The 19,343-nt window shown below is 38.4% G+C and overlaps 1 protein-coding gene across 1 annotated transcript; it reads left to right on the top strand.

Annotated features, from left to right (window-relative positions):
* Positions 1 to 1,579: 1,579 nt before the first annotated feature.
* LOC100377795 (transmembrane protein 47-like) lies at positions 1,580 to 10,300 on the top strand. Its single transcript, XM_002738971.4, has 3 exons — positions 1,580 to 2,067; positions 8,820 to 8,957; positions 9,672 to 10,300. Exons 1-3 carry the CDS (start codon positions 1,824 to 1,826, stop codon positions 9,878 to 9,880), a joined length of 591 nt encoding a protein of 196 aa, XP_002739017.1. The 5' UTR covers positions 1,580 to 1,823; the 3' UTR covers positions 9,881 to 10,300.
* Positions 10,301 to 19,343: the final 9,043 nt, after the last annotated feature.

The following is a 19,343-nucleotide window of genomic DNA, read 5'->3' on the forward strand; positions in this document are numbered from 1 at the left end:
ACGACGCGCTGCGACGACCCTGGCGCTTTAAATGTCTTTGAGCTGAGAGAATCTTTACTATCAGTACAATTGTTTGTATAGCTTACATCGGTCAATATTTGTTTTAAAATAATACCAGTATATCCACACTAGCATTCCTGGTGCGGACCAGCGCGTTCAACGGTCGTTAATAGTATCTGTCCAATTTAAATGTATATGTCCTTCCAGATAATTATTGTCCTGAAGAGGGTATATACAATTAAAAAGAGGGAGATTTTTTACATCATTGGTAAAAATGTAACTGTTCCTCAACCGCACTCAATTTCATTCCGTCTGTTAACACCCGGTGGACGGTACGCCATCCGTGGCAAACATTAAAGCCGCGTGCTTTCGTTTTTACCAGTAAACTGTAAAATACTTTATTTTCGCTTGGAATTAATTTAAGCTATTTTCGCTGCAGGAATGATTAAGTGAAAGTAAAATCCAGCGAATATACCTGTCTCATATTTTGCTTTCAACTCATCAAAAATCAGTGAAAATAAATTCCATAGAAAACACCCAAAAAGTGTTTTAAGTGAAAAATACTTCCAGCTAAAATAAAGAATTTACAGTACTCCAAAGAACTCCCGTTGTGTGCGGCCGCAAATCTCGGTGTCATCGTGTAGAATAAGTCGCGCGTCGTCGGTCAAAATATAATGCGGATAAAATCATCATCAGCATCACAACACGAAATGCATCATGGGGTATCTAATGATAACTAGGCGGTATCTTGCGATTTACATACAAGTTTGTAATTTTTCCCTGTGATTATAATTGTGAAGCATTGCCTAACACACACCTCATTGCAGTATTCACGCCGCTTTACTAGTTGTTATCGACTCCATCTAATGATATTCAAGGACGTAAAAACAGATCATCGCGATCAAGTTAAAACATTCATCATGCAATATATTGTTCACTTTAATTCTCCTTTCCGATTTTGAAAAATTATATCTGCAACTTTCACTTTTTTTTCAAATTACATATTCGAGAAACACAAGATCGAATTCCATAGCAGTTCATCATCGTGATTTGATATTGTCCTCTTCCTGAACTGTCAGTTCGATTATTGTCGCGGGAATTCACCGGCCCTACCGCGGTGATAGACGGATTGTATCGGCTAAATAACGACACTGGAATCGAACAATTTGTTTCCTTTCTGTGATGCGTTATAATTTATTCCTGATTTTGTCGCCCGTTTATTGTGAACTTTGAACCTTGAATAGTTGGCTTTTATTGTTTGAGGTTGAATGGACATCGTCTTTCAACTTGGCGTTGTAGGACTCTTTGTGCTGGCCACAAGTTGAATGGGGTTAGTTCACAGAGAATGAGTGGACGTCATGTAAAACCTCGCGAGAGTTCGTTGTAATGCTGTACCCAGTATGTTATACTAATAATTATTGAATGCATTTGTCGTGTACCGAATGCTATCAGAGACTCGGAAGCGGTTTGAATGTAGACGTGTATGTGGACCACCCTGTCTTTATAAATGGAATCGCCTTCGGATTGTCAGCCAGCTTTGTTTACTATGAATACGAAATAAGCGCGGTTGGGGAGGTCACCGACATCGAATTGATAGAGCCCAAACCGTGGTTTAACGATCCTGTGCGTTATCAGTTCCGCCACCCACCTTACCCCACCCACGGTATCTGCCACAGGTACACACCTTTTCATCACGGATTCTTATTATAGTTGATCGCCATCTAGGGAAGTCTATAGACGCAGCCGAACGCCATCACTGTTCACACTGGGACTGCATATTTAAACTGCCATTCTATTAACTGAGTCTGACTTTTCGTGTCAAAATGGCTACTACCACCACAGTCACGACCACTGTCGTGAAGCCATTGCGGCTGATTGGTTTTATCTCGTCGATTATAGCCTTTCCGTTGCTGTTGGCGGCATGTATCGGTGATTACTGGATGGAAGCCAGGGGATTCTACATGGGACTCTGGGATGAATGTTATAATGGCACTCGTGTATTAGAGCCCACGCCTCCGCCGTATGGCTACGACCCAGAAATACACTGTTACGACGCCGTCGAGGAAGGTGAGTGCTATGTAAAAACGTTAAGGCGCGAATCAAGTACTGTATAGTACATGTGTAATCGTCATTATATTAAACACAGGCCGTTCTTTGCAAATGAAAAACATTCGAATGTCCCTGTTTTGTCATTGTATTTTATTGAATGACCTTTAGACGCGTAAATGACTGCCCTTGCTTGAAACGTGGAGCTAAACAGATTGCCAGCCCATTATGGAAATGCATGATCCTAATACACGCCAACGGTTATGTCTAACCATGGGGGTATTTTTACCTCCATGGTGTAACACACCCGTACGAGTCGGATTATTTTGAAAACGGCGGCTGCTTAATGTTAAGTTTTACGATGATTGTAGAAAATTCCAACTTATATATGTATTTGAAAAAAAAAAACTATTATATAACTAATTTAATGGGCGCATATTTATAAAAAAAAAACTAAACGAATAGCATCTACGCGTCGAGGCATAACAATCCGATGACCTCACTATGGGCACATACTTGTGCGACTCGCTCCAACCACAATAGACTGCGTTGTTGTCTGACTGGTGGGGGGAGGGGGGTATTTGTCATACAAATCGTTCCCGCGGTGCATAGGTCTTAAGCACTATCGGAGCCCCGCTGTTGCAAAGTAGTTTTATCACCCAAATGTCCTATTATTGTTGCCAGCTAATGAAAGAGGGACGGAGCTGAATAGCAAGTCTGCACCGTTTGTGGCATGGCATTCTCATATGGCAGAAATATATACACAAACCTCCAACAATAATCGTGTGTTAAATAGATCACCTAGCGAGTGCCCCCAAAATAACCATAGAATTGTTAAAGTTAATTTTTGAATATTTGTCCTATATTATTAATCAATTCCTATCTGCCCAGCAATTATGCTGCGACCGCAGATTCAGTTGCTAAGCGATTCATCAAACCACAGTACTTCCACATCGTGTGGAGGGACTGTTGTCAAACACTAATGCACTCTCGAGGCATAGTCCTGCAAACCCTTCATTGATCAGTCACTGTGTGGGATATGATGCGGCATAGACCATAGAGCTAACTTATACGATTTATTTCCATTAAATACCACACTTCGTAACAATAAAATTAATCAATCTTTGTTTCAATTTATGTTAGCAAATATTGTCATGCTTCTCGCTGACTGCGTCAGATGTGTACAATACCCCACTAGTGCATCACGTACCAGATAGTTGGGTTATTTTTATTGCTCGACTCGGCTCATCACGTGACCATGACGCGTTTTCAATCATTTTGTTTTAATTCCGGTGCCGTGGTCGTCATCGTGGGCGTGCTTGGAATTCCTCGCCGCGCCTAAATACTCTGTCTGGAATAATAAATGAGGACATTGTCATGAAACGAGTTTATTGTGCACATACCAACACGTGGAGTTTCATGTATATATATGCTGACATTACAACAGCATGTTTTTTAACCGTGATTTGGGCACAGAGCATTGTCAACATTACGTGTCTACTGAACTACGTAATAATCTTGTTTTGCCGACATGGTTTGATTACCTATCGGAAGTGATGGGTCACCGAAATAAATAGTTCGTATGTATGTTCAAGGTGTAAATAGTAAACAAACGCCGCGGCACATCCTGCTCGCTGAAATTTCATGAATCCCATTTGTTTACCCATTCGTGTATTTAAAGCTCAGCCCAAAGGGAAATCCCGAATCTATACTTAGATGTATTGCCGTTGGTATGAGTGGCACTGTAACCCAACGAAATCCTATCACAGGGAGCCCAGGAACTATAACCAACTGTAATACGCAGTCTCTATGAGCGGGGGGGGGGGTGGGGATATCGGCTGGTATCTAGTGTAAGAAATAGACAAGGGATGAAGGCTCCAGCCAGCTCACATTTTTTAAACTCGAAAAAACAGACGAAAAGAATGAAAAATAAAATATAAAAAAAATACCAGGTTGAAGAATATTAGTTGCTTCTTCAAATTTCGCCAAAGCCCTACCCACATTTTACCGATATCTGCAGAATAAATCAAGAAAACTACACAAATTTACTCCATTTAGGAATTCCTAACGGTTTGCCCGAACGCACGGCACAGTTGGGGGCGTGGCCTGTTCAGCATTTGTCAACAACCAATCACAAGACTGGTTACGAACCACATCGAGGTCACGACTCGGTTAGCCTTGTTCAACTGGTTCGTAACCAGTCTTGTGATTGGTTGTTGACAAATGCTGAACAGGTCACGCCTCCAACGGTGTCGTGCGTTCAGACTAACCGTTAGGAATTCCTAAATGGAGTCAATTTGTGTAGTTTTCTTGGTTTATTATTCAGATATCGGTATCACAAAATGGCGGTCTTTTTTTTTTGTATTTTACTTTCCCTGTGCCAATATGCTCAATATAGGCTTGTGAAATTTGTACTATTTTATGTGCTAGTACTCCTACCCAAATATATTGTACTGTACGGGAAAATTAGTACAGGGTTTCGAACATTGGTATCGCTTATTTGTAACGGTGTGCCTACTTTAGCATGTGTGTTTTGCAGAATACTGTGCAGTTGTTCTACATTATCAAAACAGATCATGGATCTCGCATATTAATATGCAGCTCTTTAGGGTCAGTTAAAAAAATATTTATACTTACGATTAGACCCATGTTTAGAACTTTATTTGGGAGAAAATTACAATCGATGTTCGTCAGAAAAAGTCAAAAGCTCGAGCCAATTGGGTCACATTATCTCAACAATTATTCACTCACGGATGTGTAATGTAACGTTTGTTATGTCTGTTTCCGCGGCCATACAGGCCACCATTCGATATGTTCGTGATGATGTGCCCTGCGTGCATCCGTATCGCATTATGTCGTTTTATTGAGTCATCAAACACCTCAATTCCCGTATTACATGCGCACAGATTGTCGCAAATTAATGCAGTGTTCCGCTCACATGCTGTTCCGTTCTGTGGATTACGTGTCGGTTTACATCTTTATTACAGACCAACGAAAGGTATAGCATCCTCCAATTGCGCGATTGTTGTCTCTAAAGGTCATCCCCGGTCAGTATAAACTATTCGATGTATTCACTCAACTATTTTTGTTGACCTTATTTGCCTTGCACTCAAACTTCACGAAAATAAATAATGCGATGTGAAAAATGGACACTTTCGTTGTGCTTTAAGTAAATTAGTTTTGAGAAAATGCGCAAATAATGCATGTAATATGCTCAAAGGCACTGCATGGAATAATTACATATATCTCTCAGAGAAGTTAGTTATTCTTGAAAGTTTTGCAGCCTCTGCGAGAGATCAGTGGATTCGAATAACAATGAGCGTCAGTAGTGTTTCATTTGGAGTCCCAGACTTCACCGCCAGGTTGAACGATCGTTATTCACTCTACGTGCACTGTATTCACATGGCCTGCATCACCATCTGTTGTGTTTCGGTCGTTAGGTGTGTTCTTGACACTAAGTGCCATTTGTATTTATATACTGAATTCTTTCAAATCAATGATACTTTGGGGGAAATCGATACTTCATTTTATAACCTCGTACGTAAGTATGCTGACACTAAGGGCGGTTGATGGCTTTCCGTTTATCACTATGGGCAACGGTAGGCTAAGAAACTTAAATTTATTTCATCGCCCATCGTGGCGGCCATCTGGAGACGAAGCGGACAAGAAAACAGTACTAGTAGTACATTATTTTGTACATAATATATATAAGAATACTAAATTAGTATAGTTGGATTATTCTCGTAAGCAACATCGGGGGTATTCCTAACGCACGTAACACCCGATGTTCACATTTACAAATCGCATCTCTCTGATATGTAACTGTTGGTCTATAAAAATCGTGTACTAGCTAATCTTGCCATCAGACAACACTTTAAATTCATAATCACGCCACATGTGTCCCAATAAGGAATCGTGTACGAGCCAATGTGCTCGAAAACAAAATGACAGTTTCGAAATCTATATAAATTTATACGATTACAGTCGAAATTTCAATACTGTTTCAAGTACCTCTAAATCTATAAATCATACCTCTATTAGTGTATCTGGTGGCCTACAAAGAACTCGTGCACGAGCTATTCTTACCGGCAAACACTACTTCGGAAGCCAAATATGGTCGGGGTTTCTAACGAGTTTCAAGTTTGAATATTTTGGATATTAGGTATTCCCTGTAACCTCAAGTCTTAGCATTCGTAGAATCGCCACCAGGCGGCGGCAAGGGTGTGTATACCGGAGATGTAACGTATATCTGTATACAATACTATATTTTATTTTCAATACACATAACATCATACGGTGCCGTTCTCCAATAGCTAGGAGATGTCGATCTACGTTCAAGCTAGAATGTTTTTTCAATTGATGACAGTGTCACATTGCGCACATGTCAATACATTATTAACATCTCCCATACATTTTGTAACTATTTCCGTTTCCGACATTATGAAATTCTTTCGTTTTTATGCAGCAAAATACACAAATTTTATCAAGTAAAATTATATTTACCAATACATAAGTTGTTGAACACACTACACAATTTGTAATTTCATTTAGCTTCTTTCAGTCATAATTAAGGACAAATAAAAAGCAAAAATATAGAGAATATAGCAAATTATTTTTTTCTGTAATATTCTTGTGTAATCGGTAATTCTGAAAACTATTATGGGTGCATAGGAAACTTAATATATTTCTGAATTATCTTGTCAAAATCATTTTTTCAGAGTTTTTCTCTTAAAAAACGAAAGAATTTCACAATGAGGCAAACAAAAAGTCTTTATCATAGTGTTATATCCACATACATGTGATATAGCCCATCCATCTACTGTATTATCTGAATTTCCAGCATTGAGGTGACTTTTGTATTCCGATAGTCTTAAATTTTAAGTACAGTTTAGTGAATTAATTTAGTCATTGTGAGAACACTATAAAACATTTCAAAATTATCCCTACAGTGGCAATAGAATTAAATAAATCTAATTTGCATATATTACAAAATATCTTGTGTGAAATCTTAACATGGAGCATTGTTTATGAACAGTAACTTAATCAATAAACTAAATTACAAAATCTTAAAATATCTAAGTTTGGGCATTAATCAGGTGAGCAATAATACAATAATGATGAAATAAAAAATAGTCAGTTTGTGGTTTACCTTTGGCCGGCATACAGGTGAAATACGTACAACGTAGGTTATATAGGTCAGTCAGATATCGATTTATAAATATACGTAGGTAAATATAATCACAATCATTTACAATACTATGCGAATACGAAGCTGTACATGGCGTTGAATCTCAATGTATATGTTTTTAAACAGACTACACTTTTCTAAGCAGATCTTTGTATGATTTGTTTTAATACAAAGAGCGTTCCAGATACATATTTATACCAATTTTGCATACAATTTACATATTTATTCGGACGTTGTGTACTTTCGCAAACAAAACGGTGTACAACCTGGCTAGTGGATTTCCATAAAGGTAGTCAATCTCGCGTGATTATCTGCCGTGAAACTGAAACTCGACCCGGCCATTATGGGCGGATAGTGGCGATAAATCAAACTCACTGTTTAAACCTGTACGCATTGTCGATTAGCTCCATCGCTTTACATTAGAATGTATCGACGTTTAATCAAGCATTCCAATGATCATATTGATATTCGTGACACGCTTACTGCTTGTCCACTGGTGTGTGACAAAGTGTTCAATGCGCAGCTAAGTGTCTCGGGAATTGATCGACATAGCGATGCGAATATGCATGTACTATAAATAGGCACATGACACAACATATTTCAGTTGGCACGGACAAATAAATGATTTAATTTCTGCAGTACCGCTGTGCAATACTGTGACAGTGACACATCGTTGAATGGACAGATGTGTTCACACATGTTGTGATTATAAATTATTTGTTAACACAACATTTCCTCATTAATATTCATTTTTCTAGTTAATTGGTTACAGCGACAATAAAGCATGAAGAAGTATGCAAGTGTAAACCACAGACAGTTTACATGACGTCACGGTTCAATGACACGGATGTAGTATTTAGTAAAATTTATTTTTATGTTGAACATAGCTTGAACATTTGTAAAAAAATGACTAATAGAGATTTTACTAACTAAAATTTGAAATAAGTTAATTCTTTTGTGAGTAAATATTTCTCATGAATATAGTATATGCTCAGGCACTTTTTCAAAACAAGTTGTCATTTCAAATGAATGTGGACTCTGGTTTTCCCTTCTTTCAAATAAAAACAAAACGGGTTGGATTTGTTGACAACAAGCGTCTGCTCAGAAAACGTTCTGGAGTTGCTGGCAAGCGGCGTGACCTTTGTCCCATTTCATGCCTGCATGCGTTCTCCCCATCAACGCCAACACAACTATTTTGTCTGTGAATCTCAACACGGAACATTCCGTTCTTGCTTATATACCCGACTGATCACGTAGCTATGTTTGTGTTGTGTGATGCTTGCTGTCTGGTGAACTTTTACTCATCCTTAGTCACATCCCGCACAGTTCATCTGTTAATGTATAATTGTGATTCCATGTGCTTGAATAGTCAACTCGAAAATTACATTATACTTACATACATGTTGTTTATTCTCTGAATTTAATAATTCGTAATTGTTATGTTCATATTTGTGTATTTATCTTTCGTTGAATTCGACTCGAAAACTGTGTATGAGCGTGCTGTTTTTTTTTAACTACATGTAATCAATCCCCGCATATCTCCCTCAAATCACGAACCTTTTTTTTCCGTTTTTTTCGCGTCTAGCATGGTTACTAGCGGTGAGGGCGCTTGTTATAATATGTATTCTCTGCGATGTGGCTGCGATAGTTATTGCAATCGTGGGATACTTCTTGAAGATGAACCTCCTTTACAGAGTTGCGGCAATTGTGTTGTTTTTTGGCGGTAAGTTGAAACCCAATTGCACAAAAACCTTTAGTACATTCTTGTAATTTGATAGTATTTATTTCCGCGAACTATTGACATGTACACACTGTTCTGTGTCAGTTTGCAACCTACGTGATGACATAATTTGCATATTTCCACGTTTTCAGCATAATTTCAGTGCTATATGACATTTCTGTCTATGTCACCAACTCCACCAACTTTAGGGAACCATCTTCCCGATGAACGTCTGATTTTGAACTATAACTGCAAATGTATGTCTTACATACTAGTTTTTAAAATAAAATGGCATTTGTTTGTAGGACCAATGAATGAAATTATGTGGTTGTGGTGAACTTTGAATAAATGTTAATTAGTTTTACGTCACGGACCCAAACAATCAGTGACACCTTGTAATCACGTTCCGATCACATGTTTAGAAATACTCGATACTTACGTGCTCAGATGATTCGTATATAGGTTGCTATAGTGATATGGTTGGTAAGGTTTAGAGAATGTCTGTATGAGAGATAATGACATAATCATGATAGCAAACATGAATTTTAAAGCATGGGAGTGACATACGTGATGAGTTGTAGCGAACATTATGTCGATTTTCAATGATCCTGTGATATGTATTCAATTCACATGGCCCGGGATTGTAAGGTATTGACACACAATATATTAGCATGACAAATGCGTTCCGTTCTGATGTCGTTCTGTTTCATCTTTCAGGTCTTTGTCTTCTGATATCCGTTATTGTATTTCCAAGTATGTTTATGCAGAGCGATGTGGTGCTGTATCGAGGTGATTGGGAGCTTGGGTGGTGCTACGGTGTGGCTTGGGGAGCACTTTTCTTTATCGTCGCTGCGGGCATCCTTCTGTTGTGTGACGATAACAAGGAAATATACCACGATGAGCGCGTCTACTACACAGACGCCTAAAGACGCAGCGTACGCCGCTTTCTCGCGCTGTGTGAAATCGCGCGATATCTGCTGCGCGTGTGGTGAAAAGAGTACAGAACATTAACGATTTCAGGTTTGAATAAAAATACGAGGGTACAGAATAAGACATAGCCACCTACTATTTTTTACTCGGGAATCGATTTCTGCAGCGATTATCATGTTTAGCTTCACTAAACTTTGTATATATCTTGATTTTAATTCGCAGTCTTTGAGCCTGTACGCAAATGAGTTTGACTACATTGTACATGGTAGTGGAATGATGTTATTATTAGTGTCCATACTAATTGATAATAGGAACATATTCCATATGTACTCTCAGTAAGCAACATGATTCTATTCGGCATTAATGGGGTTTAGATATTTAGTTAAACATTAAAATTAGGTAAGAAGAAAACACTATTTCTGAGTGATAAGTGCGATTTTTTTTTCGTGGCCCAAAAGCGTCACGGTAATCGGTTCGCGTCGTGTTCGATACAGATCCCGTAGGTCGTGTCAAAGCATTGTTTATTTACGCGAAAATCGAACGCGGGCGACTATGACTCTTTGAATTAGCGTAAAAAGTTGAAACAAGCTCAGTATAGTTACAAAAAAGGTGAGAGCATTATGGTCTTAGATTGTTATGCATTTTATATTTATTCCCTCATTTTCGGCGTTTCTTTGTTTGTTTTTTCAGTGTGTTGCTACAAAATTTAGTAAATTAAACAAATCGCAGTATTTTACAATAAGACTTTCCATAATACATTTCAACACTTTTTTTTTTTAATATTATGTATAGTATTTGAGTTGAACATGGATAGAATTACTGTATTTTTGATAAATTGCTCCAGTGTTTTACCATGCACGTCGTGGGCGCGAGAGATTCTAGTTGAAGTTATTTAGGACTACGATTACCAAATATTATCTTCAATATATCTAGTTGAAGTAAAATGTACATAGGGTTCTGTGTAACGTAATAGACGTGCCCCGTCGGTTATTGCGCCAACTATGGCAGATTAACTGCGGCCGAGTGAGTCGGTCGGTGAGGGCGCAATAACTATCGCCGTCGAGGGTACGTCTATTCAGCAAGTGACCATACCAGCTCGTGTTTCACCTCAGTCCGTAAGCATAGTAGTGAGCTGTGATTGAAAACTAGCTGTTAAAAGGATGTCAGATAATTATATGGATTGATTTACTACAGCTGGTACCCTGTTTTGTTTCCTCTGCTCTGTTATACAAAAACCTCAATCTGATTTCAAATACGTGAATGTATTACCCACATTACTCGTAGTACACTTACACTTTTGTTTGAATGAATATGAAACGTTCGTCATTTCTTTTTTTTTTTTTTTTTGGAAATTACGAAAACTATAGAATGCCCGATGATTGTAAAGAGTAGAAGCTGTCATAGTTTCTGTTCTTGAAATATATCTGTTTCTTTTTTATATAGAATAATTTTCTGTTTTTATTGAATATTCAAATCATTGTTTTTAAAATTTTTAGTTTAGGTTTAGGTTTATTTCGATTATTTTTACATTTTACCTGTTCTATTTTGCATTCAAAATAAATTGATCTGATGCAAATGTGTTGTTTTGTTTATCACTACGTGTTGACCCCTTTCTTGCTATGAATGCCCCCCCCCCCCATTTTGAACTTACCGACGTATTTCTATTAAGCACTGCGCGACGAAGCCAGATAAAATGTTAAAGTAGTAGACCCGAGGCTTCGGAGCTAAGGGTGAAAACTTGTCACGGCCCCATTTGCCTCTATTGATAGCGATTCCCAGATTCAAACCAACGTAGTTGTTGTCAACAAAAAACATTCCAACTCACTATGGTCCAACGGCTGGAAATGGGTGGATAAAGGCATGGCATTCAAAAACAGTAATCAGCATTTTGGCACCCAGAGGTAAAATGTACATTAGTGCAAACAGTAATGTCGCCTTATTTTTGATAATGCCTGTAGGCACTCTCCATCCCAGAGTTCTTAGCGCAGGCAGGTTAACACCTCTGCCACACATGACTTTTTACGCTATGATTTTCCACATATCAATACGCAGTTGTTCGGTTATTCAAGACGGCGGCCCATACCTAGTTGGCAAAGAAACTAATATTTTTTTCTCTTCCCATACACTTTCCATAACTAACATCTGCTTTCGTTTAAATTTCACGTCAGAGTATTATTCATTCAGAATACGTGTTAAAGTTCCCGCGAACTCCGTCATATTTAAATATAGTTCGGGTTTGACCCCACCCTATTTGCATTATTGCATAATCAAGCTGTGGCAGAAGTATTTGAAAAGGCGCCTTCTTGCGTGGAGAGTGGCCTGTAGACCAACACCGTGTGGAAGCACTAACTAAAAATGCACTCGTATTCCTCCAGAGGTCAGTTTCTCCTCAAGCGAAACATAATTATAACCAGTCACTCCTACGGCTGCACATGACCATGATCGGTGTTGTGTACTCATGCTATGAAACACGAAAGAAGATGCGAACAGAACGTTGTTGCTTATCCGCCATTATATGAACAGAACATGACGTCACCACTCATTTCTAATATTAGCCGTAGAGGGCGCAGTAACGCTAACTCAATACATTACAATCGGGTACGAGGGTAATAAGCAGGTGTACTCAGATCAGCATACCAACGCTAAATGCTACGCCTGTTATCAAAACCTCGCCCTATACCATAGGACAAAATATGTCCATGACATGAAGTAGTTTGGCAATAGTTTACGGGTTCGACCATTAGGCCACACTGATTTAATTTTATGGATGACATCCTCTGAAGACCCCAAAACTAATGCGAGAGGGCGAAAAAAAAAAAATTCGGCCAAAAAAAAAAAAAAAAATGCTGCTAAAACCACAGGACTACGGAGCTATTATTACGAATTTAACCACAGTGTATCAAAAAAACAACAAGTCTTAATTTGTAGGATGCACATGCTGGTGTACACATTTCGTACTGTATTACTGTCACAGGTATCATCACCTTTGATTTTGAAAAGGCAATAGGGTAAGGCAGATGTTAGCTTTGCCAAAGGCATATATATCAACTCAATAATAAAGAAAAACTTACTGTGTTGTATTGAAAAAAAATAATTAAAAATGAACAATAAGTTTGTCAACAGCAACCTGGAAATTAACTTCTTTGACATTCAAACTACAGCTTTTAAAGCGACACTTCAGATAGACTAAGTGTAGACACAAATGCTCAAAAACTACTTCAACTATGTATCAAATTATAAGAGGCTCGATATTGAAAAAAAAACACCAACAGAGAGTCAACAAAAATTTGGATGCAGAAAATTATGTACATGTATCTTGATGAAAATGCGTCATATGATCAAAATATTACTGAATGTGTGTGCAAGCAAATTATCCGAATCAGAAAATGAAAAAAAAAATAAGAAGAAAATTTTCTTCACCCCGTAAGGGGACTTCGGCCAAGGAGCTTCTGCTGCTTTCGTTGCAGTTTTGTCGACTTCAATGCGAACAAAGCAACCGAACTGACTTTGTCGCCTGACCGACTTTTAGGCCATCATACACCTCCACTCCTCTCCCATTTCTCTCATCATTGCAGAAGAAACGCGGGACAGCCACTCTGGACAATATGTTCTCAAAGTTGTCTGGGCGAAACTCGCTTGCCGCTACCGACCTCTCGTATAGCTGTAAAAACGTCTCCCTGGCCAATCATGATGTCAATTGCGTACCAGTCTACAACAATCCCTCCGTTTCACCTCTGAACTTTTACGCTCACGTATTTTGGTGGTGTGGTCGCGAAGTTTTGAGATAGTCCAAAACGAGTTTTACGACAAGTCTGCGCTTTGCGACAATATGAGTCGGCAAGTTCCTGACAGAAAACCGATCTGTGGAGACTCGTCGTAGGAGATTTTTTTTTTTTTTTTTTTTTTGAGAACAGGCGAAAACTAATGCGCGCGCGGATGTCATCCATAAAATTAAATTCGTGTAGCTTTACTAGAACCAGAGGTACATTACTTGCGGTTTGTAACTACGGTGACATGATACCAAGATCCCGTCACAATCTCGCTCTCGCATAAGCGTTCCAACTCAGAAAAATGCGAATGCTCATGCCCGAGGTAACTAGGATACTGGGATGTCCAGGTGGATCAAAATAGCTGCCCACGATATGACGGATTACGAGAACTATATTTTCTGTACATTTTCGATGTATTACATTTTTCACTATGATAGTGACAAGAAAAGTTTTATTTTTTCATTACAAACCTTGAACATTGATATGTGTCATGTCAGAAGGTCGTAGCCTCAGTCTCGCTATCTACGAGAAGAGACTTGAATGGGATCTTGACATGATATCACCATACAGTACTATGCGAGTTGCAAACCCCAAAAAATGTACCTCTGCTAGAACGTAAATGTCGGCCAGCAACGACTGAACCACTGTCCTCGCGGCGGACATCCGGGCATCTTTACCACTTGGCAACCGTCACCGTGACGGTGAAAACAAAGGCCGAACACTTTCAGAAAACGGTATTTTGGGATGGTTGTTGAGACTCCCCTAAACAGTGTAACAAGAATACCCCCCGCATGTTCAACATATATAAATTTGGTTGTCCAGGATTACTTCAAAGTTGATTTTGTGCCGTTTTCTCGAATTTAGCTATTTTCACTGGTTCTTCGACCGACGTTCCACGGAAGCTCGCACAGAGCCCATAGAAATACATGGTACAGTGCAATCTCCCAGGCAGATTTCTATGTCTACGAATATATACTTTTGGTGATCTAACCGCAAGGAACTCTGGGAAAGAGAATGGGTACAGTGGTGCGCGCCTTAGCAACATAGAACGTTTAGTGACGTCCCTCCGTCCCCGAGGATAAGACTCGCCCACTTTCAATCTGCTTTATATACCCATTCACACGTGCTATATCAGTGTCATCTGATCTTCATGTGATAACATTTATACAAAACATCTGAATCACAGCTATTGCCGCTTTAATATTGAATTAGGACCTACCTCAAACCAAACAAACCGAAAATGCGCCATCAACGGTGGTTCATCATCATCAACGTGACGGTGAACATGAAAATGTATCGGCCGATGCCATTCATATTTGAAGTAATGACAATATATATCTCGTTACCTTACTATGGGCGCCCTATACGATTTCTAGAACTGCGTTAAATTTCTCAAATCACGGCCAAACCATGTAAGTTTTCACCGGTAAACTATGCTTATTTGCAGACACTCGACCCAGTACAAAAAAGAAATGGCTGTCCATTGCATCCGGAACACTGTGTTATATGGCTCGTTAAACTCATTGTGTGCGTTCGCCTGCCTATTATAAATGTTCACTAGCCTTTAATTTCAGCATATGTCTCAAGCTCACAAATTTACTAGTTCAAGAATGAGTTACAATGTTATTTTACATATTCACTGCGAATATAATTTACAGGAATTTGCTTATCTGCTGCAGAAAAAAAAAAAAAAAAACTAAATTAAATTAAAGCCCAGTGAATAATTAATGCGTTGACAGTATACGGCAAACAGCAGGAAGTTCTACGTAATAAACGTAGTTTTTTTCCCAGCTGTCATCATGTTATTATCCGGGGTTACGACCCGTCACTAATCGAGTTCTCGTCTTTTAATAATATGTCAACAAGTTGTCATAATTAATTACACAAAAAGTCAATTACTTATGATATATGTTCATTCCATTATTCATGAATTAATGAGATGTGTCGATTTGAGTTTATTTTGCTTTCATTTCAATGCAATAAAGCTATAGATATAGATAAGTAAAGTAGACCTCAACGAATGCGTTGTTTATTTTTGTTTGAATCAAATTGTGTTAGACGGCCTATCTAAAACTGGTCGTGGTTTGATAAAACAAAAACAAATCCACTAACAGTTCTAAGACTTGGTTGTTTTGTTATCGTATTAAATAAAACATGACATAACAAGTCCCTTCAACCTGGGAGGTAAAAAGAAAATCTCTTTTCTACATCCATGCTTCAACTAGTTTCTTTATTTCTTCGTTTTTTGTGTGTACCCAAAGAACATTTATAGAAACACAAATTGTTACTGTTTATAAACGTTTTCATTTGCATAGCATTATATTTCATTCATGTTTTCTAATGACGTACAGTGACGCAAAGATGTGAATTGTTGACAAAATAAAAACACTGGTAGCCATGGAGATATGCAAACTAACACACATTTGTATCTCTTGGCGCATGCTTGGTGTAAGAGCGCTATCTGGCTTGACAGTTTTAATGCACGTATACCATCTCTCACAGAAAGGTGTTATCCATATGGATGACACAACGTGTGACCCTTGTCCGGCGTGTATACATGCAAGTTTCTCGAGCAGGTGCGGGCGGGGACATTGGGATGGAACTCACTGGTTAAAGGGTGGCGGTCGTTGCGCAGTGCGTGTACGAATTTCATGTAAACAAACAATGTATTTTACACGCGTTGTGTACGTTGCTATGAAACCCATATCGAATAGGACGCGACGAAACGACCACTGCCCTTTAACTTGGATTATTATCTGCGCATGCGCTCTACTTGAGTTTACGTCGGTTCAATCCACCTTTTCGGTTTTGACTGATTGAAGTATGTAGGTCCCTCGATGACTGATTACTCATAAAGGTCAAACTTATTTAAACATAATTTATGAGAATTAATAAATTATGACAGGCTCGTTTAGCGTAATAAAAATTGGTTTACAAATAAAGATTTATATACAATATTTACGGTGTATATATCATAAAACAAATGTGATTATTTCGTTGTAATGTCTTGTATTACTATAATATTCTTTATTGAATTATACTGATATATCGGCCTGAGAATGGTTTCCTTATACAGGTATACAATAATGTCATAGTGATTATAATTTATGTACTTTATCACATAATATTTTAAAATCTAATAAAACATGACATAAGGGCACAGAAATACTGGTGAGTAAACATTATTTTAGCTGTTCGTAAAATTGGTGTCATGTCAGAGTTAAGCTCGCCCTCACTCGGACTTGTTATCGCGCACCGAGAACACATCAAGTCAGTCATGCCCCCTCTCCCAACTTGATGGTTGTTTAACTGTCGTTCAATCTTGGGCAGATTAACTTCGATTGAGTCACGTCATTTATTTCATGGAATTGGGAACTTCACCGTGACGTGTTGGTTTTCATTTTCGAATCTATGCCGTTGAAAAGTCCAAATTGTGTGTGTGTATGAATCTGACAAAATGAACTATAATTATGCTTTTACATCAAAATCATTAAATGCAGTTGGCTGATGCAGTTGCTCCACTCACCCCGGTAAAATTGGATGGCATCATATGGAAAGTTCACAGAGTCATGCGCAGTTGAATCGTGACCTTAAATCATTTCCGGTTATGCGAATATTAATAGCAATAGCTCACATATTACAGGTGAAGCAGGCTGTGTTCTTGTTGTTTCGTGTCACTAACAAAGCTCACGCCAATAAGATCACAGTCACTCTACTAGGGGTGACAGTGATAATATGCAGTGAATCGCTGTAATTTAAGAATAATATGTCACGTGATATTTTTCATCCAATTACTGACAACTGAATGCGATTGACTAAGACGGTGTTAATGTATCTGAGTTGCTGGAGGTCTTCCGTTCACCCATATACTACATGGTATATCTCAAATAGCGATTTGCCTCCAGAGGGCGTGAAATTGTTCCACTCTAAAGACTTCACGATTTCATTTCAAACCGTTTTATTGGCAAAACCTTTTTTTACATTTTACTTATTTCACATTCGCCGAAAAATGAACATTCATTTACACCGTACAAATTGTCCCATGTGGAAGTAGGCATACGATCACATTAGATAATTAAATGTCACAGTGTAAGGCCTGATTTTTGCTATTGAGAGGGGCACCCACAGAACACCTGGTACTATTCCAATTGTCCTTTCATAGTTGTAAACATCCTTTGTTATGCAAATCACAAGCACACCTGGTAGGTTCCAACTGTCCTTCCTGGGTTGTAAACAAGTATGACCTGTCAATCACCTTTATGACAGTTATCACAAGGTAAAATGCACCCCTTTTTTTCTCATGATTCCATGCACGCTTCAATTTGCAGGGTTTGGAGTAATATGACAAAAACATAGAATAAAGGACGCTGACATAAATGAAGACCTGTTTTCGAGGTCGGTTATTCTAACATCGAATATAGGTACTGTACACTGAGTCTTGACATAGTAAAGTAATTCCGCCCTCACCTACGACCAACAAACACGATAAATGCCACTCGATATTAAAGCTGGGGAGTCGTCACCTACGCATGCGTAGCTATAGCCCAAAGCGTGTAATTGTTTACAAACAAGCGTCTACCCACGAGCCTTTGCGTTCTTAGCGTGTGTTGTCATCATCGCTTGGGACTCAATTCCCGCGCGTGCGCAGGTGACGCTACCCACTCGACAATGTTAGGCTCGGCGATTTACGTATCTGTAAGTTTGTATAAAGATATGACAAATACACGTGATAGTTACGAAACTGTCATATATTAACGCAGAATAAACAACCTTGAGTAGCATACACATCTTATTTCATATGATTTATCGTCGTAAAAACACAAGACGATATTTTATTCAGTTTTTCAGTTGATGAAACAATCATTACTCATATGCACATGTGTATTCATTTATTCGTACGTACCAAAAATTCAAAGTACGTGGGGGTTTTATAGTCCGTATTTTCAACAAACGAATGCTATGCAAATACCGTTGTATCAATGCGAGTAGTTAAATATAGAACATATCACACGTGACGAGAGTTCATTTGTAAGGAAGGCGACGTTATGAGTTATGAGCATAAGGCAATTGCCCTATTTGAGACCTGTAAAATAATATTTGTATGGTTTCCGATAAAATGACACGTAATTATTTTCGCAATCATATCTGAATTAGACAATTTTGCACGCATGCGTACAAAACATCCATCGCTGGCCTATATGACGCATCAGTTGTAAGGTGAGGTTTGAAGGCGCCAGAATTTCAGGCTCATCCAGAACTAAAATTTACGCCGTCATGTGTCACATTTCCCTTACTTGTCGGACCAGAAGCACATTTTGTGTCGCCATCCATAAGCCAGATTTCAACATTTTAAATTAGTTATGCAAAATATGTATATTTATATAGTTTAAAATTGCTGATCAACATAAATGCGCCATGGTCAGTACGTATTCGAATTTCGTGTAAACAAAAACAATGCAATTAACACGACGACGCGCCATTCGTTTTCCCTAACAACATTTGTTTTGATCAACCAAATAGACTATGTAAACTAACCAACATGTTTTGCTGTCAGTACTGGTGGTTTCCATGGCAACATAAGTTTGTGGGTTACCTGAATAGAAATTCCACATTTTGGAACATGAAGGCCAAGTGTCTGACATTCAACAAATGTGTCAAAGTAAAGCTCATGCAACATCCATCAACTGAA

This window comes from Saccoglossus kowalevskii, chromosome 15 (assembly GCF_978046115.1).
Source record: "Saccoglossus kowalevskii chromosome 15, keSacKowa6.1, whole genome shotgun sequence".
Classification (NCBI taxonomy): Eukaryota; Metazoa; Hemichordata; class Enteropneusta; family Harrimaniidae; genus Saccoglossus; species Saccoglossus kowalevskii.

Excerpts from the sequence above, each read along its gene's own strand:
- LOC100377795 (XM_002738971.4), top strand. The coding sequence starts at position 1,824 with ATGGCTACTACCACCACAGTCACGACCACTGTCGTGAAGCCATTGCGG. Across the intron at positions 2,068-8,819 it reads TTACGACGCCGTCGAGGAAG|CATGGTTACTAGCGGTGAGG; the intron begins GTGAGTGCTATG and ends TTTCGCGTCTAG. Across the intron at positions 8,958-9,671 it reads AATTGTGTTGTTTTTTGGCG|GTCTTTGTCTTCTGATATCC; the intron begins GTAAGTTGAAAC and ends TTCATCTTTCAG.